The following is a 20,750-nucleotide window of genomic DNA, read 5'->3' on the forward strand; positions in this document are numbered from 1 at the left end:
AATGAAATCTATGTATTATCGGTAAATTATTAAGTCACAAATTACTAAAAACCTTTACTAATTCTTCCATAAGGTTCGGGTTTGAAGTTTGGTTGTACCTTTAGAAAACCCGGCCACGTCCTCTCTTTTTAAACTGATTTTCATAGTTCGTTATAGATCTTTATATGTTGTCCTGTTACACCACTGTCCCAGGTTATAAGAGGGTAGGGACCCCACTAACATGTTTAACCCCGCCATATTCTGTATGTATATATATATATATATATGACCGTCCATGTCAGGAGCATGTAATTCGGGGGTTGTCGTTTGTTGTTGTGATACATATTTGGTTTTCATTCATTTTTGTTTGTATATATACATAGATTGGGTCGTTGGCTTTCTCGTCAAATTGAATTGTTTTGCATTGTCATTTCGGGTACTCGTATATACTGTGTAGTATGGGCTATGCTCGGCATTGACAAAGTCCTTGCGGTAATAGGTCATTTACACATCTTCTGTTTTAAATCAGTAAATGCGAGTTTTTTTTTCTATCGCAGGTGCTTTGTGTCGATTGTTTGTATGTTCTTTTTTTTCGAACTTCGTACCATCGGATGTTTACAATTTTTTTCAATATTGAACATGCTGTTAACATATTTCTTCACTGGTACAGCTCACGGTTTCAATGGAGATCCCTATATATTAGTACCTTAAGACCAGGGTATCTTCATGTACACATTTGTTCTTTATTCGTTTGTTGATCTATCAAACTACTGTTACAAAGGTTAAGGTGAGGGCTGCATGAAAATTCACAGGCATGTTTATCCCTGCCACATTCTGTTTGTACCCGGCACTGGCAGTTCCAAATGCGGTAGTTACTTGTAGCCTGTAACTTATTGCATATTGTTGATTCAGACCTGTCGTTCTTGATTTCCTTAAATTGTGTTGTTGAGATTAGCTATTATTTTTTCTTTAGAATTGTTTTAGATTTTTCATGTCGGGGTGTTTTGTAACTGACCGTGCTATACGTGGATAGTAGTTTCTTTGTCTATCACACCTCATCTCCTTGTTTTTATTTTGTATTCATATAGGTAGCACCAGCTCAAAGTAGATTTTAAGCAAACTTATATTTGAGAGGGAACTGTGTTTGGCATCCACGACCTTACACAAAGGTACACAAATATTGATAACAAAATTTTGTCGAAAATATACTGCGTATAAATTGTATATATGAATTCTTTTTGTTGCTGTCTCTTATATCGTTATTTTTAGAAATTGAAATTTGTGTTATGGTTATAGTATGTCCCTGTTTTGTACGCTTTGTATATATACTAATCGACACTAAATCAGAAGTTGTCGTATTATGTTGATTCGTTGTCAAGATGTTTGCGCTGATGTCAGATCTTTGATTGTTTCGATAAAATCATTTCCAACATGGGACGATCTAAAGCTTGAATTATTGCATAGACACTGCCTGTCAATTGTCGAAATATGTACTTTTTAAATTAGTACTCGCTGCCTCTCTTCTACGCATGGGACATTTAGTAGTTAGTGCAAACCGAACTATATTTATAGGAGTAAAAAGTATATACATATGTCAGATGGGTTAATATGTCAACCTTTAGTCTGTTACCTCGGAAAATACTTAATGTATGATTAAATAGACGGAACCTTCTTGTACGAAATAATGTTCATATAGCCATCGTTCCGGATATAAATGTAATACTTGTCACTGGTTGATAATATCCACACATTTGTTTGTTCAGCTATACTAGATTTACGATTCTGCATGAGAAGCATGACATGTTAATCATGACTTCACATTTTTAAATGAAATTGTGAACATATAATGTTAAAACTTGTGAACATAATTGTGTTAAATATTGTTGAGAAAAAGATAATTTATTATTTGAAGTCATCATCTCTGAAATAAACTATATACAAGTACATGAACAATACAAGTGCTTATCATTTATCATGAAAAGAAAACACTTGTGACCAATGAATATCAGCTTCATTTTTTGTCGAGCCTTCGACTTTAGTCGAAAAAGCGAGACTAAGCGATCCTACATTCCGTCGTCGTCGGCGGCGGCGTCCACAAATATTCACTCTGTGGTTAAAGTTTTTGAAATTTTTATAACTTTCTTAAACTATACTGAATTTCTACCAAACTTGGACAGAAGCTTGTTTATGATCATAAGAAAGTATCCAGAAGTAAATTTTGTAAAAATAAAATTCCATTTTTTCCGTATTTTACTTATAAATGGACTTAGTTTTTCGGCGAGGAAACATAACATTCACTCTGTGGTTAAAGTTTTTAAAATTTTAATAACTTTCATAAACTATCCTTGATTTGTACCAAACTTGGACAGAAGCTTGTTTATGATCATAAGAAAGTATCAAGAACAAAATTTTGTAAAAATAAATTTCCACTTTTCCGTATTTTACTTATAAATGGACTTAGTTTTTCTGCGAGGAAACATTACATTCACTCTGTGGTTAAAGTTTTTAAAATTTTAATAACTTTCATAAACTATCCTTGATTTGTACCAAACTTGGACAGAAGCTTGTTTATGATCATAAGATAGTATCAAGAAGAAAATTTTGTAAAAATAAATTTCCACTTTCGTATTTTTCTTATAAGTGGACTTAGTTTTTTTGCCAGAAACAAAACATTCACTCTGTGGTTTAAGTTTTTAAAATTTTTATAATGTTCTTAAACTATCCTGGAATTCTACCAAACTTAGACAAAAGCTTGTTTCTGATCATAAGATATTATTCAGAAGTAAATTTTGTTAAATTTTTTTTCACTTTTTCCGTATTTTATACTTATAAATGGACTTAATTTTTCTTCCAGTTAACATTACATACAGTCTGCAGTTAAAGTTTATAAAACATTTATTAGATTCATATAAACTATCCTGGATTTTTTACCAAACTTGGAAGCTTCTTTCAATCAAAAGACAGTATCGAGAGGGAAATTTTTATTGATGTTTTTCCTCATTTTTGTTGAGTCTGCGATTAACAGCAAACGTAGGCGAGACACTGGGTTCCGTGGAACCCTTACGAATTTTTTATCACAGTATTAAAGTCTAAAATATTAAAATTAAAGGATTTAATATCAAAGTCTTAAAAAATAAATGGAGCTACTACACACTACTTACTAGACATGTTTACAAAGCATTTTTGAAATGAATTTTACTACATGGGTTGAAGGCTGGTGAAAGTATATATAAATTGAAAGTATATCATAATACTTATTAATTCACATTCACAGCGGGTCTCTGTTAGTACAACCAGACTTTATTGATGTTAAAGTGGCATAAATAAGTATTTATGAATAAGTACAATAATCATTACCTAGATTTACATTTTACTTTCAATGAATTTAGAATTATTTGTATGTACCTGCTTCAATTTATTTGTAGCTTTACAGTAGGTGTTACATAATCATGTAAATTTATTTTCTGATCCTTATTGTTAATATTGTGCATATATTCAATTAAGATTTTTACTGTATCAATATGTATGATATACATATGTGTATATATGAAATGTCATTATGTTAGCTTCTTGAAATCTGTCATGCTTCACATGTTTATGATGAATCATGAAAAAAATGATAGTCAAACTGAAAATAAACTACAAGGAATGGTTGTACTTAAATAAGTCAGAAATACACATTTACCTTTTAAGGGCATACGATACAGTTACAGGGGGAGGTAATGACGTTGCTAACGAAAAATGTTATTTTCGCGACGTCAAACTATGACATATCGGGAAAAGATGCATTTTTCGACTGATTTTTATCATTCAAACTGATTTAATTTGAAAACGAGTTCATGGACCCCTATTTTTTAAAACGGCAATTTGTTTCATTTTGCAAGGAGATTATGTGACCCAAATTTTATAAAACTGTAAATAGCGCAATTTTTTTAATTTTGATAAACATGCAGCAAAAAATGACGTTTTTTCCTCTATTCATGAACATTTGATAAATATGAGTTATTTCTGAATAAAAATTGCATAATTTGTAATGATACTTATAAAATACAGAAATTACCGATTATTTAACAAAAAAACAATTTGTGTTTATCTTTTAAAACAAAAAAGTTATGTCTTTCTTTCGAAAAAGAAAATATGGACACAAATCTGAATTTTGAGCAAATATACAAAATTTCGACCTCATTTTACTCAAAAAGAAGCACATGAAGGTATATTTTTTATTACATATTTGATTTAATCAGATAAAAAATAGCCTATATGCAAATCTTCATCAACTTGTAAATACAGGTTCAAAACTGTATCGTATGCCCTTAAAAAGATTTATTGATAGAATGAGTGTTGGTTGCTTAACGTCCAGTGGCAAATATTTCATGTATATTCAGGACGATCCATAAATTTTATTTTTTAATTAATCCTATGCTATATACGGATGGGGGTACATTCCTAATTATAGCTCTAACAGGCTTATCAACAGGAAAACAACAAAAAAAGACGTAACAATGGGAAATCAGTAAGACAACAAACTGTTAAGCCTAGATCATACTACATGTCTCACTTCAGAACAATTATTTTGATATCTTAATTGACACTGTATTGGAGACTCTTTATTACCATTAAAGGTGACGAATATTGTGTTTTTTTAGATGTTGAAGAGGCAGATGTGTAAAATAAAAGGCACAAACACCAAAAATCAAAGAGGTTGTAAGAACTGAAGGGTAATGACTGCTTCAATTGATCAGTGTGAAGTAAAACTAAACATGGCGTTTGTAGTTGAGTCAACTACACTTATGGACAAAGGAAGATAACTCAAATTTTAAAGACACCATTCGATCTTTTTAGAACACATATTCGATTCCTGCAGCTTGCACACGTTATGCTTTTTCTTGATAAGAATAACATAATTTTGTAACTTGAATATCTGAGCATATTTTTCATTGATAAATTTCTGGAAATGTTCATGGATAGGATGTATAAAATTGAGAATGGAAATGGGGAATGTGTCAAAGAGACAACAACCCGCCCAAATAAAAAACAACAGCAGAGGGTCACCAACAGGTCTTCAATGTAGCGAGAAATTCCCGCACCCGGAGGCGTCCTTCAGCTGGCCCCTAAACAAATATATACTAGTCCAGTGATAATGAACGGCATACTAATTTCCAAATTGTACACAAGAAACTAAAATTAAAATAATACAAGACTAACAAAGGCCAGAGGCTCCTGACTTGGGACAGGCGCAAAAATGCGGCGGGGTTAAACATGTTTGTGAGATCTCAACCCTCCCCCTATACCTCTAACCAATGTAGTAAAGTAAACGCATAACAATACGCACATTAAAATTCAGTTCAAGAGAAATCCGAGTCTGATGTCAGAAGATGTAACCAAAGAAAATAAACAAAATGACAATAATACATAAATAACAACAGACTACTAGCAGTTAACTGACATGCCAGCTCCAGACTTCAACTAAACTGACTGAAAGATTATGATTTCATCATATGAACATCAGGCACAATCCTTCCCGTTAGGGGTTTAGTATCATACCATCATAACATATATGAGAAGAACATAACCCGTGTCACTTTATTTATGATCCTCAAAAGTTGTGAAAGACCTTGGAAGATTTAGATATCAATTCAGTACCATAGGGTTTTGAATGCATTTCATGTAAGCTTTACCCAAAAAATGCTGAAACTGTCATTTTTAAGATCATTTATGTGTTAGGGTAATACATTGTTTTGTCGGGAGCAGCTGGATACTACCGCTGAGGTCCAACCCTGAACAGTTAGGACAAAAATGGACACAATATTCGCTCTTGATACAGGTCTAAATTTGGATTTTAATTAAATATTTGACACATAATTGAAGCCCCCCTAAAAAAAAGCCCAACAAAAAACCCTACCTTTTTTGGGCAAAAATTTTGAAATCTGAAATGAAAAAAATAATGGCCCCCTTCCCCTTTTTTTCCAAACAAAAAATCTTTCCCTCAAGATATGGTCACAATCTCAAATTTTCAATAGACAATTTAAAAGCAGTGTAAGGAAGGTAATACAACATTGTACAACATTTTACAATTTCGTTTTTGGATTACTTCCCTTACACTGCTTTTAAATTGTTCATTAACTAGGAAACACTTGTTTTCACCCCTTTTTTGCCCCTTATTCTTAAGCGGTTTGAGCCATAACCCCCAAAAGCCAATCCCAACCATCCCTTTGTGGTATGGAAACTTCTGGTATAAGTGCAGAGAGATCCATACACCTATCCACAAGTTATTGTCTGGAAACTAGAAAAAAAGCTTTTATGGACCCTTATTCCTAAACTGTTAGGACCATAACCCCCAAATCAATGCCAACCTTCCTTTTGTGGTTATAAATCTTGTGTTTAATTTCATATATTTCTATTGACTTATACTAAAGTAATTGTGCAAAAAACAAAAACAAATGTCTTCGGACGAGACAACATGTTACCAATATACAACCGCAATTTGTATTGCGATTGTATTAAAACTTCTATGAAGGATAGACAATCCAGTGGCGGATCCAGAGGGGGGGTTCCGGGGGTGCGCACCCCCCCTTTATTTTGGCCTATCAATGCATTTGAATCGGGACATATGTTCCCCCCCCCTTTGCCCTGGGCTAGCACCCCCCCTTTCGAAAATTCCTGCATCCGCCACTGGACAATCAATTTCAGTAATATTGACTTATTTAAAGGTCATGTCTTGCTGATTTTTTGCCTCAATTAAAGTTTCTATCTATCCTTTAAAATTTCAAGATTTTGTAAAAGTTAACATGAAATTGCGAACAATGCAATTTTCCATATAATAACAATAACTCCTTTTTTATAATTTTAGTGGAAAAAAGAGCTCATATAGTTTTTTTACAAGAACGATTTTTTGAAAATAAGTAATATTGTGATATAAGCTATGTGATGTAAGTTTGAGTGACAATTACTTTCATTTTCCCATATGCTTTGTTTCAAATGATGTCAGTGATCTTGGTTGAAAGACCCCAAAACTCATACTGGCCTGCAGACAAATGGGCAAAATTTGATGGCTTTCAATATTTCTTCTTTATCTATTTAAAGAAAGGTAATGACTATATCATTTCTTCTTCTTCTCTTAAAAGAAATATATTTATCTACATTATTTCTTCTTCATCTCTTTAAAGGAATCTATTGACTATATTATTTCTCCTTCATCTCTTTAAAGAAATCTAATGGCTATCATAATTTTCATTTGAGTTTGTATTCTGGTCTTAATACTGATCATGTGACCTGATGCTTTAAGGTATAGAACTACTTATTCAGGACCTGTCGAAAAGAACATACATGAAAGTAGTAAATGTTTTAAACTGAACTTTTTTGGTAGTTTTGGTGTCATCTGTAAGCTTGGGGATTTGGGATCACTGTAGAACCCTTGTTGAAAATTTCTTTTGAATATTAAAGAAGTATAGGAGGACACATTATCCCTGTTGTTTAGATCAGAAGTACCTGTTTTTGTACTATCAAACTTCCAGGAACCAGTACGCTCTAATATGTAATTAAAGGTATGTTGAATTTTTCACCACAAGTCAGGATAAGGTATACCGGTAGTTTTGATATGAAATAAACGCCACTTTATTTGAAATTAAGACCGAGTAGCCATTACAGCTTGAAATTGAAATTTTTTACATAGAAAGCAATGGGGCTATGGATTAGTGGTTTTATACCTTAAGGATATTAAAGGTAGTCAATATTGATCTTTATACAAGTCTTCTGTTAGGTAGAAATTAAATAAACAAGCAAAGTTTTCAACAATTTATTGTCCACCATAAGACATCATGACTCTCTCATTCTTATATTATGCATAAATACATGTTATCTGAATAAATAAACCTGTACATATGTAAAACCTATTTACAATTTAGTCACATTTATTTGTATATTCCAGTTTATTCAAATCTACGTTTTCATTTCATTTCATTTCATTCAAATTCATTTTTGCTATAGCAGATGAATAAAAATACATTTCATCTTTTTCAATTATGTATAATATAAAAAGTAGGTTTTGTTTCATTCACTTGTAAAATTAAAAAAAATATCTATTAAAGCATATAATAGACTATGATTATTTTCAAGGCTCATAATGGTTTACAAAACATATTTTTCACTTGTAATTTCAGTTCACAAAAATATCTCAAACATCCAAATCAGCCCAGTTAATTATTTGTAAAGTTATATGATTTTTGTTAAAAATCATTCTCAAATATTTTGCAGTAAAACCATTCTAAGCATTTATATAACATTGAAATTATAATGTAGCCTGAGTGATTAAGACAAGGTAGATATTTTTTAAATGTTCTGTTAAACTTTTATTTTTTGAATCGGTTTTAAAAACATACAGTGGTTTACTGTGTTCTTGTTATGAATTAAATAACAAAACCTAATCACATTTTAACATACTTAATTAATTCCAGTGAGAACATGTCAATATTTCATTCTTTTTCAGAGCTGCTTCCAAAAGCAAAATCTTCAAAACAACCTTAAAACATAACAATCTTGTAAAAAAAAGCATGGAAAATTATAAATTAAAAATTCTGTGGCTATTCTCACAAATATAACCATATATTTATCTTTAGCTACCAGTAGAAAAATGATGTAAATGAGTATATTTCAAATATGCTTATATACCGTTATTCAATTTCTTTGATTATTCACACATACACTTTAAAGCTTATCATAAAATGTCCTACACAAATCTTCTATTACATTGTAGGAAAATACTTGTGACATTGTTTGATAATCTGACCATATTCTATATAAAAACAACAACTCGTCATGGGTGTTTAAAGTACATTTCCTTTCATAAAATGTTCACTTCTTTTAACAAAAGTTGGTTAACAATGGTTTCAAAAACATGCACACTTACATATATAGAAAAAAATAAAAATATGTTAATCTAAAATTCATTATCTTCTCACTAAAACAGCACCTCTGACAGAATTCCCCCTTTTTTCTGTATATTAGATTGCAAAAGATATAGCTTGTTTATTTGTCTTGTGCACAAACAAATAAAATACCAGTGGCGGATCCAGAGGGGGGGGAGGGGTGTTCCAGGGGTTGGAACCCCCCTTTTTGTTGGATGATCAATGCATTTGAATGGGGACATATGGTTGGAACCCCCCTTTATTCTGGGTTGGGAACCCCCCCTTTTTAAAATGGCTGGATCCACCCCTGAATATAATTCCTATCCTCTATCATTTAAGGCCACAATGATCTGCAGAAAAGATATTTTATACCACCTCAATATAAAATTAGAAGAGGAATTTAACATTTTGACTTTTAAGACTAACCCTGCTATTTTTTAAATAAATACTGTACTTATATACTTCCCGTTTTCAATAGTTATCTGTTACTTTAATTGAGTTTAATGAGATTTTGAATTGAATGAGATGTTCTACCTTTCAGCAGTATTTTTTATAAAATGTTAACAATCTATACATATATAAAATACATAAAAAAAAACAAAAAAAAAAATACAATAATAATATACATCAATAATACACAAAAAAATACATTAACAACATTGACTGTCATGTCAGGAATGTTATACTAAATAACAGAAATAAAGCACTCACTCAGATAATTCTCTGATAGAAATAAAACTATAAACACTTTCAGAGTCAATGTGTTATATGAAGCAGTTTATCAATTACTAAGATCTGGACCTTAACCTATAAAGTAACAGGAATCAAGCATCATTAAAATGCAAGTAAATGTCCAAAAGAGTCTACTGACAATATATGTATATGATACTTGCTTACATTGCAATGCATAACAGACAGTTAAATTTGTGTAAACTATGATTATTAACCAAGATCAGCCTATAATAGCAGTCATCTCTACCAGGTATTTTTGCCTATTTTGATCCATACTTTAAATAAGGAATAAATTGTCCTTTATGCATCAAGAGAGATCAAGGTGAGATATTTTTATCAATCTTCTTCAACATAGAATATATTCATTGATAATATAATGTCAACCAGAATTTACAATAACAAAACAGAAGTTATCTCCCCTCGTTTTGGTATGAGATGAATAAATATGGATACTAATCATAGACATCTCCAAAATATGAACAACTACAGATTTTCCCCAGATTAAATAACCTTTCATTTTGTAAAATTTTGCTTTAGAAAAGAACATGTCCTTATTTTTATCCAATGTAAATGGCAATGCCATATCAATTAACTTGAATGAAAAAGTTACCATATGATAAACTGTAGTGAAAAATCCTTGAATTAAAAGACTAAAACTACAATGACGAAAAGTTCCTGACAATGACATATCCTTTTATTCATAATACATTGCCACAGATTTTGAAAAGTGGTCATCTGAAGGTTTTGACCATCCAAAGTTGCAAAGTACAGACACAATTTTGGAATTTCCCCTTACAAATAATACTAAGACCAGCAGGTTTTCTTCAAGAACCACCAATGAAATTTTTTTTCTCAAGAACTCTGATGCTGTATTCCATAATTATGTGACCTGAACAATATTTCTAAAAACTTGATAAACTTATGAAGCAAAATCTAAAGATGGACATGACAACAAACCCAAACTACTGGTAGGTTGTCTTACACCAAATGTGAGATTCTAAATGAGATTAATAATTTGCATACATCAAATCTAAAAACATGTATACATGAGCACCTGGTACTAAATGGAAGATTCTTATTGGTTTTTTAATTTTTAAAATTATCATTAAAGCTGATTCCAATTTATCAATAGATAAATATAATAAAAAAATCATTAATAGCACCAAATTGCCTATTCGTTTCAATAAAACATTTTTTGGCAAAAAATAGAAGAAAATGAAAGTTTTATATTTCCAAATACTGATCAACCTTTACAATCTCATACAACAAACGAGTAAAAACAGACATCATTTTCTTAAGAATCTGTTCACACAATAGTTCATCCAAGTTAGTAAATTAAATCGATAAATGATATAATGTGCATATAGGTTTTTAAGAATGAACAGTTTTTTTCATTCTATGATAAAGTGAAACCTCCATGAACAGGCCAATACCGGGTAAAAATAATTAACTTATAGTTAAAATATGTGGCAATCATGATTTTCCACTATATAAATATTACAAAATGAAACATAGATATAGTAAATAATTTAAAGACTGGATGATTCTAATTCTAGGTTTGTATGTGTTGTACTAGATGATGCATTAGATGATTGTGACGAATTTGACAGTCTGGTTGGTCTTTGAGGAATAGGTGGAGGAGGCTCATTCCCTAAGAACACACTATCATGTGACCCACTATCACTGATGGTACTAGTCCGTGATACTGATTGTTTGTTACCATTCACAACATTTGTTATATTTATAACTGATGGTCGACAAGGATTGCAGTTGTTATAGTTACTATTGGCAGGCTCACTGTCTGATGGAATTCTTCCACTTGGTATTGCTGGCATTCTGCTAGAGGAATGAGATGGAATAGGAGGAGGTCCAGATCTAGGACTTGTTCCAGGAGAGAATTCTAGTTCATCTGAAGTGTTAGAATGTCTTGGTGAAGATTTGTCAGTATAATCCAGAGCCACAGTATTACGTATTAGCACTGATCTTCTAGGAGGAAGAGGTGGCACAGGCGCATTTGATTTAGAAAATCCATCATCTGTTTTCTCTAAGTTCAACAACTGAAAAAATAATAATGAAATAATTAATAAATCTATTAAAATATACATACATTCAATCATTGACAGCATATGGGAAGGGTAAATGCATATAGTATATAGTTGTAAAAGTTGTAACATAGCTGATTTATTTTTGAAAAGTGTTAATAAACACTACTAGTACCCATGCAATAACTGTTTAAACAATATCCTTAAACTCTTTACTGATTTATGCTTTTACCAACTCATTGTTTATCTATTTTTTAATTTTGATAATTATTGATATTATAACAAGTGTTTTGCCTGTTTTAGATCTTCATTGGTTGAATTTCATCTATAATGACAAATACCATTCATTGCTTTCAATATTGTGACAACATGCAAAAATTGCTTGTTTGATGATGTCATGGGAACAGAACACATTTATTTTACATTGATAAAGAAGAGCCCCAAGTTTGCCTAAATAGCTACTAATAAAAGATAATTTGAAACCAATTCTACCACTTCATCTTCAGAAAATTTGTCATCTACACTTGACAGTTGAGTTTCAAAAATATTATACTGGTAAACACTTTTGAAGCTTTGTTTTTAACATTGAAAAAGACTGTTGGCTTTTATGTGCTATTGTTTCTTTCTTAATTGAAAGAAGAATCTATGTTTCTCTTTGAATGATCTGGAGTTCATTACTTTAGATCTTTGACTTTAACATTTTTTAACCTGAATTTCATTTTTATTTTCAAATGTATAAGTAAATTTTATGATATAAAATTGAACAAGAGTGCACACGCTGAAATGTCTCGCCTTCTATATTAATCATTGATATTATGTTGATAGTCCTAAGTATAAAGCTTTATTACAACTGTCTCATTAACTTAACATTAACCAAAATAACTAAACAAAGACCAATGAACCATGAAAATGAGGTCAAGGTCAGATGAACCATGCCAGGCAGACATGTACAGCTAACAATGCTTCTATACAACATATATAGTTGACCTATTACTTATAGTTTAAGAAAAATTGACCAAAACACAAAAAATTAACACTGTGCAATGAACTGTGAAAATGAGGTCATGGTCAAAAGAAACCTGCCCTACTGACATAAAGATCATAAAATATTTCCATACACCAAATATAGTTGACCTATGGCATATAGTATTAGATAAATAGACCAAAACTCAAAAACTTAACTTTGACCACTGAACCATGAAAATGAGGTCAAGGTCACATGACATCTGCCCGCTAGACATGAAAACCTTACAATCATTCCATACAACAAATATAGTAGACCTATTGCATATAGTATGAAAAAAACAGACCAAAACACAAAATTTTAACTATAACCACTGAACCATGAAAATGAGGTCAAGGTCACATGACATCTGCCCGCTAGACATGTACACCTTATAATCATTCCATACAACAAATACAGTAGACCTATTGCATATAGTATGAAAAAAACAGACCAAAACACAAAAATTTAACTATAACCACTGAACCATGAAAATGAGGTCAAGGTCAGATGACACCTGCCAGTTGGACATGTACACCTTACAGTTCTTCCATACACCGAATATACACGCCCTATTGCTTATAGTATCTGAGATACGGACTTGACCACCAAAACTTAACCTTGTTTACTGATCCATGAAATGAGGTCGAGGTCAAGTGAAAACTGTCTGACAGACATGAGGACCTTGCAAGGTACGCACATATCAAATATAGTTATCCTATTACTTATAATAAGAGAGAATTCAACATTACAAAAAATCTGAATTTTTTTTTCAAGTAGTCACTGAACCATGAAAATGAGGTCAAGGACATTGGACATGTGACTGACGGAAACTTCGTAACATGAGGCATCTATATACAAAGTATGAAGCATCCAGGTCTTCCACCTTCTAAAATATAAAGCTTTTAAGAAGTTAGCTAACACCGCCGCCGTAGCCGCCGTAGCCGCCGCCGCCGGATCACTATCCCTATGTCGATCTTTCTGCAACAAAAGTTGCAGGCTCGACAAAAACTCATAGCGATATTGCTAATACTGTTTCATCCTATACACTTCTGTCATATACAATAAACACACAAAACATTTTGTTATTTACATAAGCTGAGAGGTATGGATGCAAAAGCATGAGCTTGGTATTTTCATTCAAGAAGTAACAATGCAAAGGTGAAAACATGCAGTTATATCTTCAAAAGGTTAATCTTAGAAATGTACGGACAATTTTCATTTCTACCTACACAAAAAAAAAGATAACGACAACTGCTTTAAATTAAATTTAAAAAAAAAATTAGTTTCTCCTATATTTAAGAAACTGTCTTGTGTATTTTAGGTAAAAATGAACAACCATAGACCTTTAGACAATACTATTTGAATGTGTGTGTGTTGGGAAGGAGGATTTTTTTATTTTTTTAAATCACAGCAATAATGGTAGGGAGTTCTTTGAAGTCTTTTAGAACCATTTTTAAAATATAGGGTATAATTCTATTTAAAACCAATTGAAATTGACAAATTTTCATAAGTTTTGAGCTCAATTGGCACAGAGAGGAAGCATAGCTTTGAAACAGCTACACATTTCATGAATATTGCAACCTCAAAATAATCATTTTTATATAATTTATATCCTCAGATAGTTTCAACAATCCCAGATGAACATTTATAATAAGAAAGAATAGGTAAACTAAAACCACCAATAAAAAAATATATTTCAATTATTGTGAAGTTCATTTGCCTGACCAAATGATTTAAACAGTGTGTTATTGATATATTGTATATTGTGCAAAATAACTAAAAATACATAAGTTAAATTTAGTTTTTTTCTTTTTAAAAAGTGGGAAAAAGTCTATCTTTATTGCTGTTAGGAAGCCAAATTAAAATATCTTGCGATAACAAAAGCATTGTCAGAAAACTATCCTATTGGTGAGACATTTCTCTAAAAAATTATATTCAATGGTGAAAACACCTTCATAAACCAAATCCCTGCCATAAAAAAAAACAATTGGACAGTACTCGACTGAAACATGCTGACATTGTTACAGAATAACTATTATTCATTAACTGATAATTAACATGGTGATGAAATATGAAATGAGTAGTGAATTTTAAGGCTGAAAATGCTCATAACAATTCTGCAAGCAAACTTGAAATATTGTTAAAATTAGTCAAACAAAGGAAACTATGGTGTTTGCTGTTTTAAGCATGGTTGTTGGATTTCAATACTTTCCTTTTTATACTACTTGACATTTTCAGTGTTACTCTCAAATTTCTGCTTTTACATTTTTAATAAAGTTGCCATTAGTTCACTAAGGAATATCACTTGGTGTCTATTGTTATCTTATTTTCAGCACAGGAGTAAAGATAAATAACTCTTGCTGGAAACAAATACCTTGTTTTCTCAATAGAGAATTTTTAATTTGCATAATCAATGATATCTATCAATCCTCAAGCATATTTGAAAGAAGAAGATCATTTATTACTTTTGTGCCTGATTAAAACAATGATATTCTTGTTGTTTGAAATTTGAAAATAAATGAACACCTGACTATTGTAGATGTCTTTTGTATATTTGTGTTGGGTTGCTGTTTCATTGACAAATACCCCACATCTCATTTTTATTTATAAGCATATTATATGTTATAATGCAACATTAGATAAAAATTATATAACAGTAAGGTCATAATTAAATTTATTCGTAATCTCCAATCTCCATTCAATTAATTTTTGATTCAAATAGATGTCACCCAAATCAAGTTCAGTTTTTTTCTCTCTCAATAAATGTAAGTAATGGGTATAATTATGACCTTATATATGAATTGCACTATCAAATTGAAAAACTTTCACCTAAAACAGCATTGCAATAACTCACCAAGAAGTCTTGCTAAAAATGAACAATGTAACAAGTTGACAGTTTGCATTCATGCTATTAAGTACTTGAAGAATTTTTTTTAGTGTAGGCAATAATATCATATATAACCTTACCTATTTACCACTCGTAGATTTCAACTACAATTTACAATTTTATGAATTTGTGGAAGTTTACCGGTAGTTCTTTTTCTGCCTTATTATTGTCAATGTGCAGTGAAAACTAGAAGGAATTTAGTTTTTAAAGAGTAGAAAATCCAGGGAATCTGACAAGATATTAAGAAGTAAAAGTCACAACACTAAGAAAATAAAAAAAAACAAATGCCTGGTATAGTTCGCAATATAATCAAACACAGTAGTATGATAAATTGTCATATTCCTGCGTATATCCCCTTTAGAAACCATGAACACTCAACCAATCAGTAGCAGTCTATTAACTGTGAGATAACTTTTAAAACAGCATAGTATAATGATGAGAGGACAACATCAAATAAGTCTAGAGTGGGGCGCCCATATTCGCCGGGGACACAATTTCGCCGTTATATGATTTTGGGGTGTAAAAACTTCAAAGGATGGCTGAAATGAAGAAATATGCTGGTGAATTATATTTTTATAACAAACATGATTATTTTTTAAACTGAGACAAAATTTTGGCAATTACCGCAAAGGACCGAAAAACAGACAACGATTTTGGGCCGATTTCCTGAATGAAAAACACGGTTTCAAAGAGGCATTTCTAAGTAATTCTTTGACTTGATTGCCCTAAATTTCAGTTCTTTACACCTTTAAAATGTCTGCTATTCATCTATAATGAAATTGATTTGATAAACATTGTTTAAAGCTGCAGTTATTTGGTTTTAAATAGATGTGTAAAAACGGCGAATATGTGTCCCCCATTGACAAAACATCAGGAAATTTCAAACACCCTTTAGTCTCACTTTTAAGATGAGTATTTTCAAACAAACACGTTTTCAAGCTTAAGAATATTTTGCATTGGAAGTTATCTTCATATAGAAATATCAGTTTACTTCAAAAACATATAGACCGGAACATAAACTGTAGAAAACATTGAAAGATATGGCGAAAATGAGCACCCCACTCTATAAAGAAAGATTTTAGCTTTTGAGAAACTTACAATAAAAGCACTGTCCTTGATTAAGGATAGAAAATATCAAAAAGCTGAAAACCCTAAACAAAACAAAACAAAAACATGAAGGGCTGAAATAAATGCCCATTAAAATACTGAAAGAAGTCAGGAAATCAACAGAAAAATATTTACGCACATAGAATTTCACTCAGAAACAATATAGTGATATACATTTGTATAAGGTACTATCACAAAGGGAACATAAAATAACACAATGCAGGGTAGATGTATGAAAACATGATGTAAATAATAAATACATCTAATATATCAACTTTTCATGCTGTGTATTCACAAACATGCATACATATATATCCAGACACTGTGTACATGTTTACATCTAATCACTAACAAAACCACACATTTATTCCTCACACATCTTGATCAAACTTTCACTAAAACATTTTACTAAAATGGGATCATTGTAAAAAATTCACTAAAATGATGAAGATGGAAAGATATGACTTCCAGGGTTAAGCATTTGATCCTCAAAGACAAAAGCTTAGCTGTAATCACCATCTTAAAACATCAATAATGAACCATTTTTTTAAGTATAAATTAATAGTATTTCATTGTTCTACTAAGGTATAATAATCTAAATCATATGTATATGCATGCATATGTAATCGGAATAAATTCATCATATGTATATTCATATGCATGCATATATTATTGGCATTAACATAATATATGTACGTCTAAATGCACAGTTACCAACTTAACATATGTATATTTATTTGCATGCACATACGGTATACGGTAAATTCAACATATGTATTTCTATATGAATAGTTATAAACTTTAACATATGTATATCTATATGCATGCATAATGTTTAGGGTATGTGTATTTAAAATTTCATGCATTTTTCTTAAATATTTTTTAGACTAAGACCTATAAATATATATAACCAAGAATCAGGTTCAGGAGGGGAATGGCAGAAGAGGCACTTTCTGTGTATTGAAAGCTAGGGATAAGCTGCTGGAATAGTCACTATTTCAAAGTTTATAATTTATGTGAAAAGGACAGAAATTTAGATTAATTATATGGAAATGTTGCTGACTTTATCTGAAATTACTATATCATATATTAGTAATTCATAAAGATGTGGTTAAAAGTATTTGTAAATACACCTGACTATTTTCAAATCCATTTTAACTCACATAGAAATCATTAATGTATAAACCCATCTATGATGAAATGGATTGAAATAAATAAAGGTCTACTTTTTGTCAAAAAATATATAATGGGGTTTGCATTTTTATAATATGGATACATTCTTTAAAGGATGAGGTCCTGGGTGTTTAAACTGCTCACTCTTATCACAAAAGAAGTGGGTTCAAAAATTTAGAAAAGCCACAAGTAAATTTAATTTTGGAAGAAATTCATTTATTCTAAAAATGTTTTTTTATGTGTAAATTGAAAATTAATGAAGTAAGAAACTAGTAAAAACACTGCATATCAAATATATACCTTCTCTGTTTTTTCTTTCTTGGGACAAGAAAATCAAAATCTTGAAAGCTGATCTTATTGGAAATAGTTGATCAGATGCAACAGTGCTCAATCAGCCAGGGACAATAGTAGCATCTGCTTATGACAGAGTACAACATGTTTTTACTGTTTCTCTATCTGTTTACTTGACACTGATCTTTCGGTCTTTTTTACTTACCTTTGTTTACTTTAATGTTAAATTTCTTTCTAAGTATTCAGCTTCATTTGAAGGATAATATTAGTAGTCGAAAACATTTTTTCCATGATCAATGCATTTTCATACTGAGCTTCATGTTAGAAGGTATAAAAAGTATCAAAGTTTTCAAACAACTGTATGAACCTTTATTTGACAATTAAAATCAGTTTCAAGTAACAGATATTAACAGTAGATGCTGTTTACCTATATAAAGCTGTGTAGTATATTGATACATATATAGATTATGTGTGTGGTGGGATTATTACTTACAGTGTTTTCATAAGACTGAGAAACAGTCTTGTTTATTTTGGAACTATCCACTTTTGGAAAGTTAACTGTCTGCCTGTTTGTTAACATTCTCACCTGTATTTTACAAAGTTAGTATAAAATACACTATAACCAATATATGTGTATGACTTTTGTCCACCTTTATAAAACTTAAGGATTAAATTGTACAATTTATATGATTTTAAAAGGGGGAAAACTTATGTATTCACTAAGCTTTTATCAAATACACAGCTTTTCCATTATTTGTTGACACCAATAATCCTTTTAAAACAGAGTATAATCATATAACTAAACTAAATTCAAAAGTTCTTTTTTTTTTATCATAGCTTCTACTTTTTCTGTAGCATAACTATTTGTTTGTATATGACAATACATTGTGTTGTTAAAGATCAGACTTAAACACATTAGTACATCATCTATAACATTCAATGTACAACAAGAAGTGCAGATACATTTGTACATGTACTACAAATATGCCACAAGGTATGATAATTTGTTTACCTTAGATGTACTATGTTTGACGGGTAAATTAGGTACTGTATCTTCCTCAATGATGCTAGATCCGTCTGGACCTGGAAAGGGTCGTGGCACACTGGCTGGAAAAGGATCTTAAAGAAAACATTCAAATTGAATTAATTCTACCAAATTGTTGTGTTCTATTTTTTCTACAATTAAAGTTGTTATGAATATTAAAGAAACTGGGTCATGGTCAATCATATATAGACCTAAGTTTTTCAAGGACTAACCAGTTGGTTGTCTTAGTTATTTCTAATCTTATCATTCTTGAAATTGAAATACACTAAAACTGGATGTTCTTTAGATATGGTTCATATCTAAAAGAAAAATAAACAATAGATATAGGCAGATGTGGTGTGAGTGCCAATGAGACAACTCTCCATCCAAATAACAATTTATAAAAGTAAACCATTATAGGTCAATATACAGCCTTCAGCACAAAGCCTTAGCTCACACCAAACAACAAGCAATGTATAGATGTTCACACATACCGATGTATGAAATAGCTATTTAAAACAATAGACAACTAGTTTTAATGCATAATTTTTGTCATCTGACTTTTTCAGTAAAATGTAACAAACTTGAGAATTTATCATACATGCTTGGTCTCTGGTGAATAGATTGTTAATCATACCACCACTCCATATTTGTATAATGAGTAGTTACCTGATCGTTTTCTCTCTGGAATAGGAGGTTTCCTAGTATATGCTACAGATTTTGTCCTCAAGTGTTTAATAGCAGAAGTATCTATGGACACATTACCCTTGGCTGGAACTATAGAATATCAAATAAGAAAATACATTAGGAACTGTATTTCATGATCTGTATGTAGAAGTTAAACAGTTACCATTGATGACATTTTTCAACTTTACACTTTTTGACACACTAACTATTTCAAAAGTAACAATATATTTCTGATCCATGATTCTATATGTATCCCCACTGGATGTTAAGCAACCAACAATCAATCAATCTATATATTTTTATTTAACATAAATTTTGAAATAAAAAAGACTTAGAGCCCATGGATAATAATGATTCGATGATTTGATGACAGATGAAATTTGTATTGGTTCTGTAGATGACCATATAATGAAAGTTCGTACTTAACAAATTGACAACAGAATACTTTTTTTTAATATCTTGGTTTAACCATCAAATTTGCTGCTGTTCACTGTAAAGATCCATGTTTTGTGGAAGAAGGAGATAATAATACTGTACAAAAAGATTTTTAACCCACCATTACACTGTCAAAACCACCATAAATGGGAGGAAAACTAAAATCTTCACCTGTTTCTATATTATTAACTTACCCTTTGGTTTAGGTGACTCAATGTGTGTTGGTTTACTTTGTGGACTTTCGGCCTGAAAGAATATTTTAACATTTTAAAATGTACATTAAGAAAATAGTTTTGTTTTTTTCAATTTCAAGACTTTTATGTAAAAATTTATTACTGAATTATATTGGAAATTAGAAAAAACAAATTTAACAGAAACCAAAGTGAGTTTACAATCAAGTTTGCCTTGCCTACCATAGTTTGATATGCTGTTGTGAGTTTTTGATCAAGTTTGTGTTTTCATCTGAATAAATTTTCTTCTAACA

General features: G+C 30.8%; 1 protein-coding gene across 23 annotated transcripts in view; it reads right to left on the bottom strand.

Annotated features, from left to right (window-relative positions):
- Window positions 1–7,760: 7,760 nt before the first annotated feature.
- LOC139516163 (dedicator of cytokinesis protein 3-like) overlaps window positions 7,761–20,750 on the bottom strand; it is a 126,373-nt gene continuing 113,383 nt past the window's right edge. For 19 of the 23 annotated variants that reach the window (XM_071306218.1, XM_071306226.1, XM_071306153.1 and 16 more), the window contains 5 exons: window positions 20,461–20,512; window positions 19,814–19,921; window positions 19,133–19,239; window positions 18,614–18,706; window positions 7,761–11,671 (listed from right to left, as the gene is read on the bottom strand). In XM_071306218.1, coding sequence (XP_071162319.1) covers window positions 11,144–11,671; window positions 18,614–18,706; window positions 19,133–19,239; window positions 19,814–19,921; window positions 20,461–20,512 — 888 coding nt within the window. In that variant the 3' untranslated portion in view covers window positions 7,761–11,143. Of the gene's footprint in view, window positions 11,672–15,629; window positions 15,654–18,613; window positions 18,707–19,132; window positions 19,240–19,813; window positions 19,922–20,460; window positions 20,513–20,750 lie in introns of all 23 variants that reach the window. The other 4 variants (XM_071306256.1, XM_071306249.1, XM_071306234.1 and 1 more) reach the window with 2 other exon arrangements.

This window comes from Mytilus edulis, chromosome 1, assembly GCF_963676685.1.
Source record: "Mytilus edulis chromosome 1, xbMytEdul2.2, whole genome shotgun sequence".
In the NCBI taxonomy this organism is placed as follows: domain Eukaryota; kingdom Metazoa; phylum Mollusca; class Bivalvia; order Mytilida; family Mytilidae; genus Mytilus; species Mytilus edulis.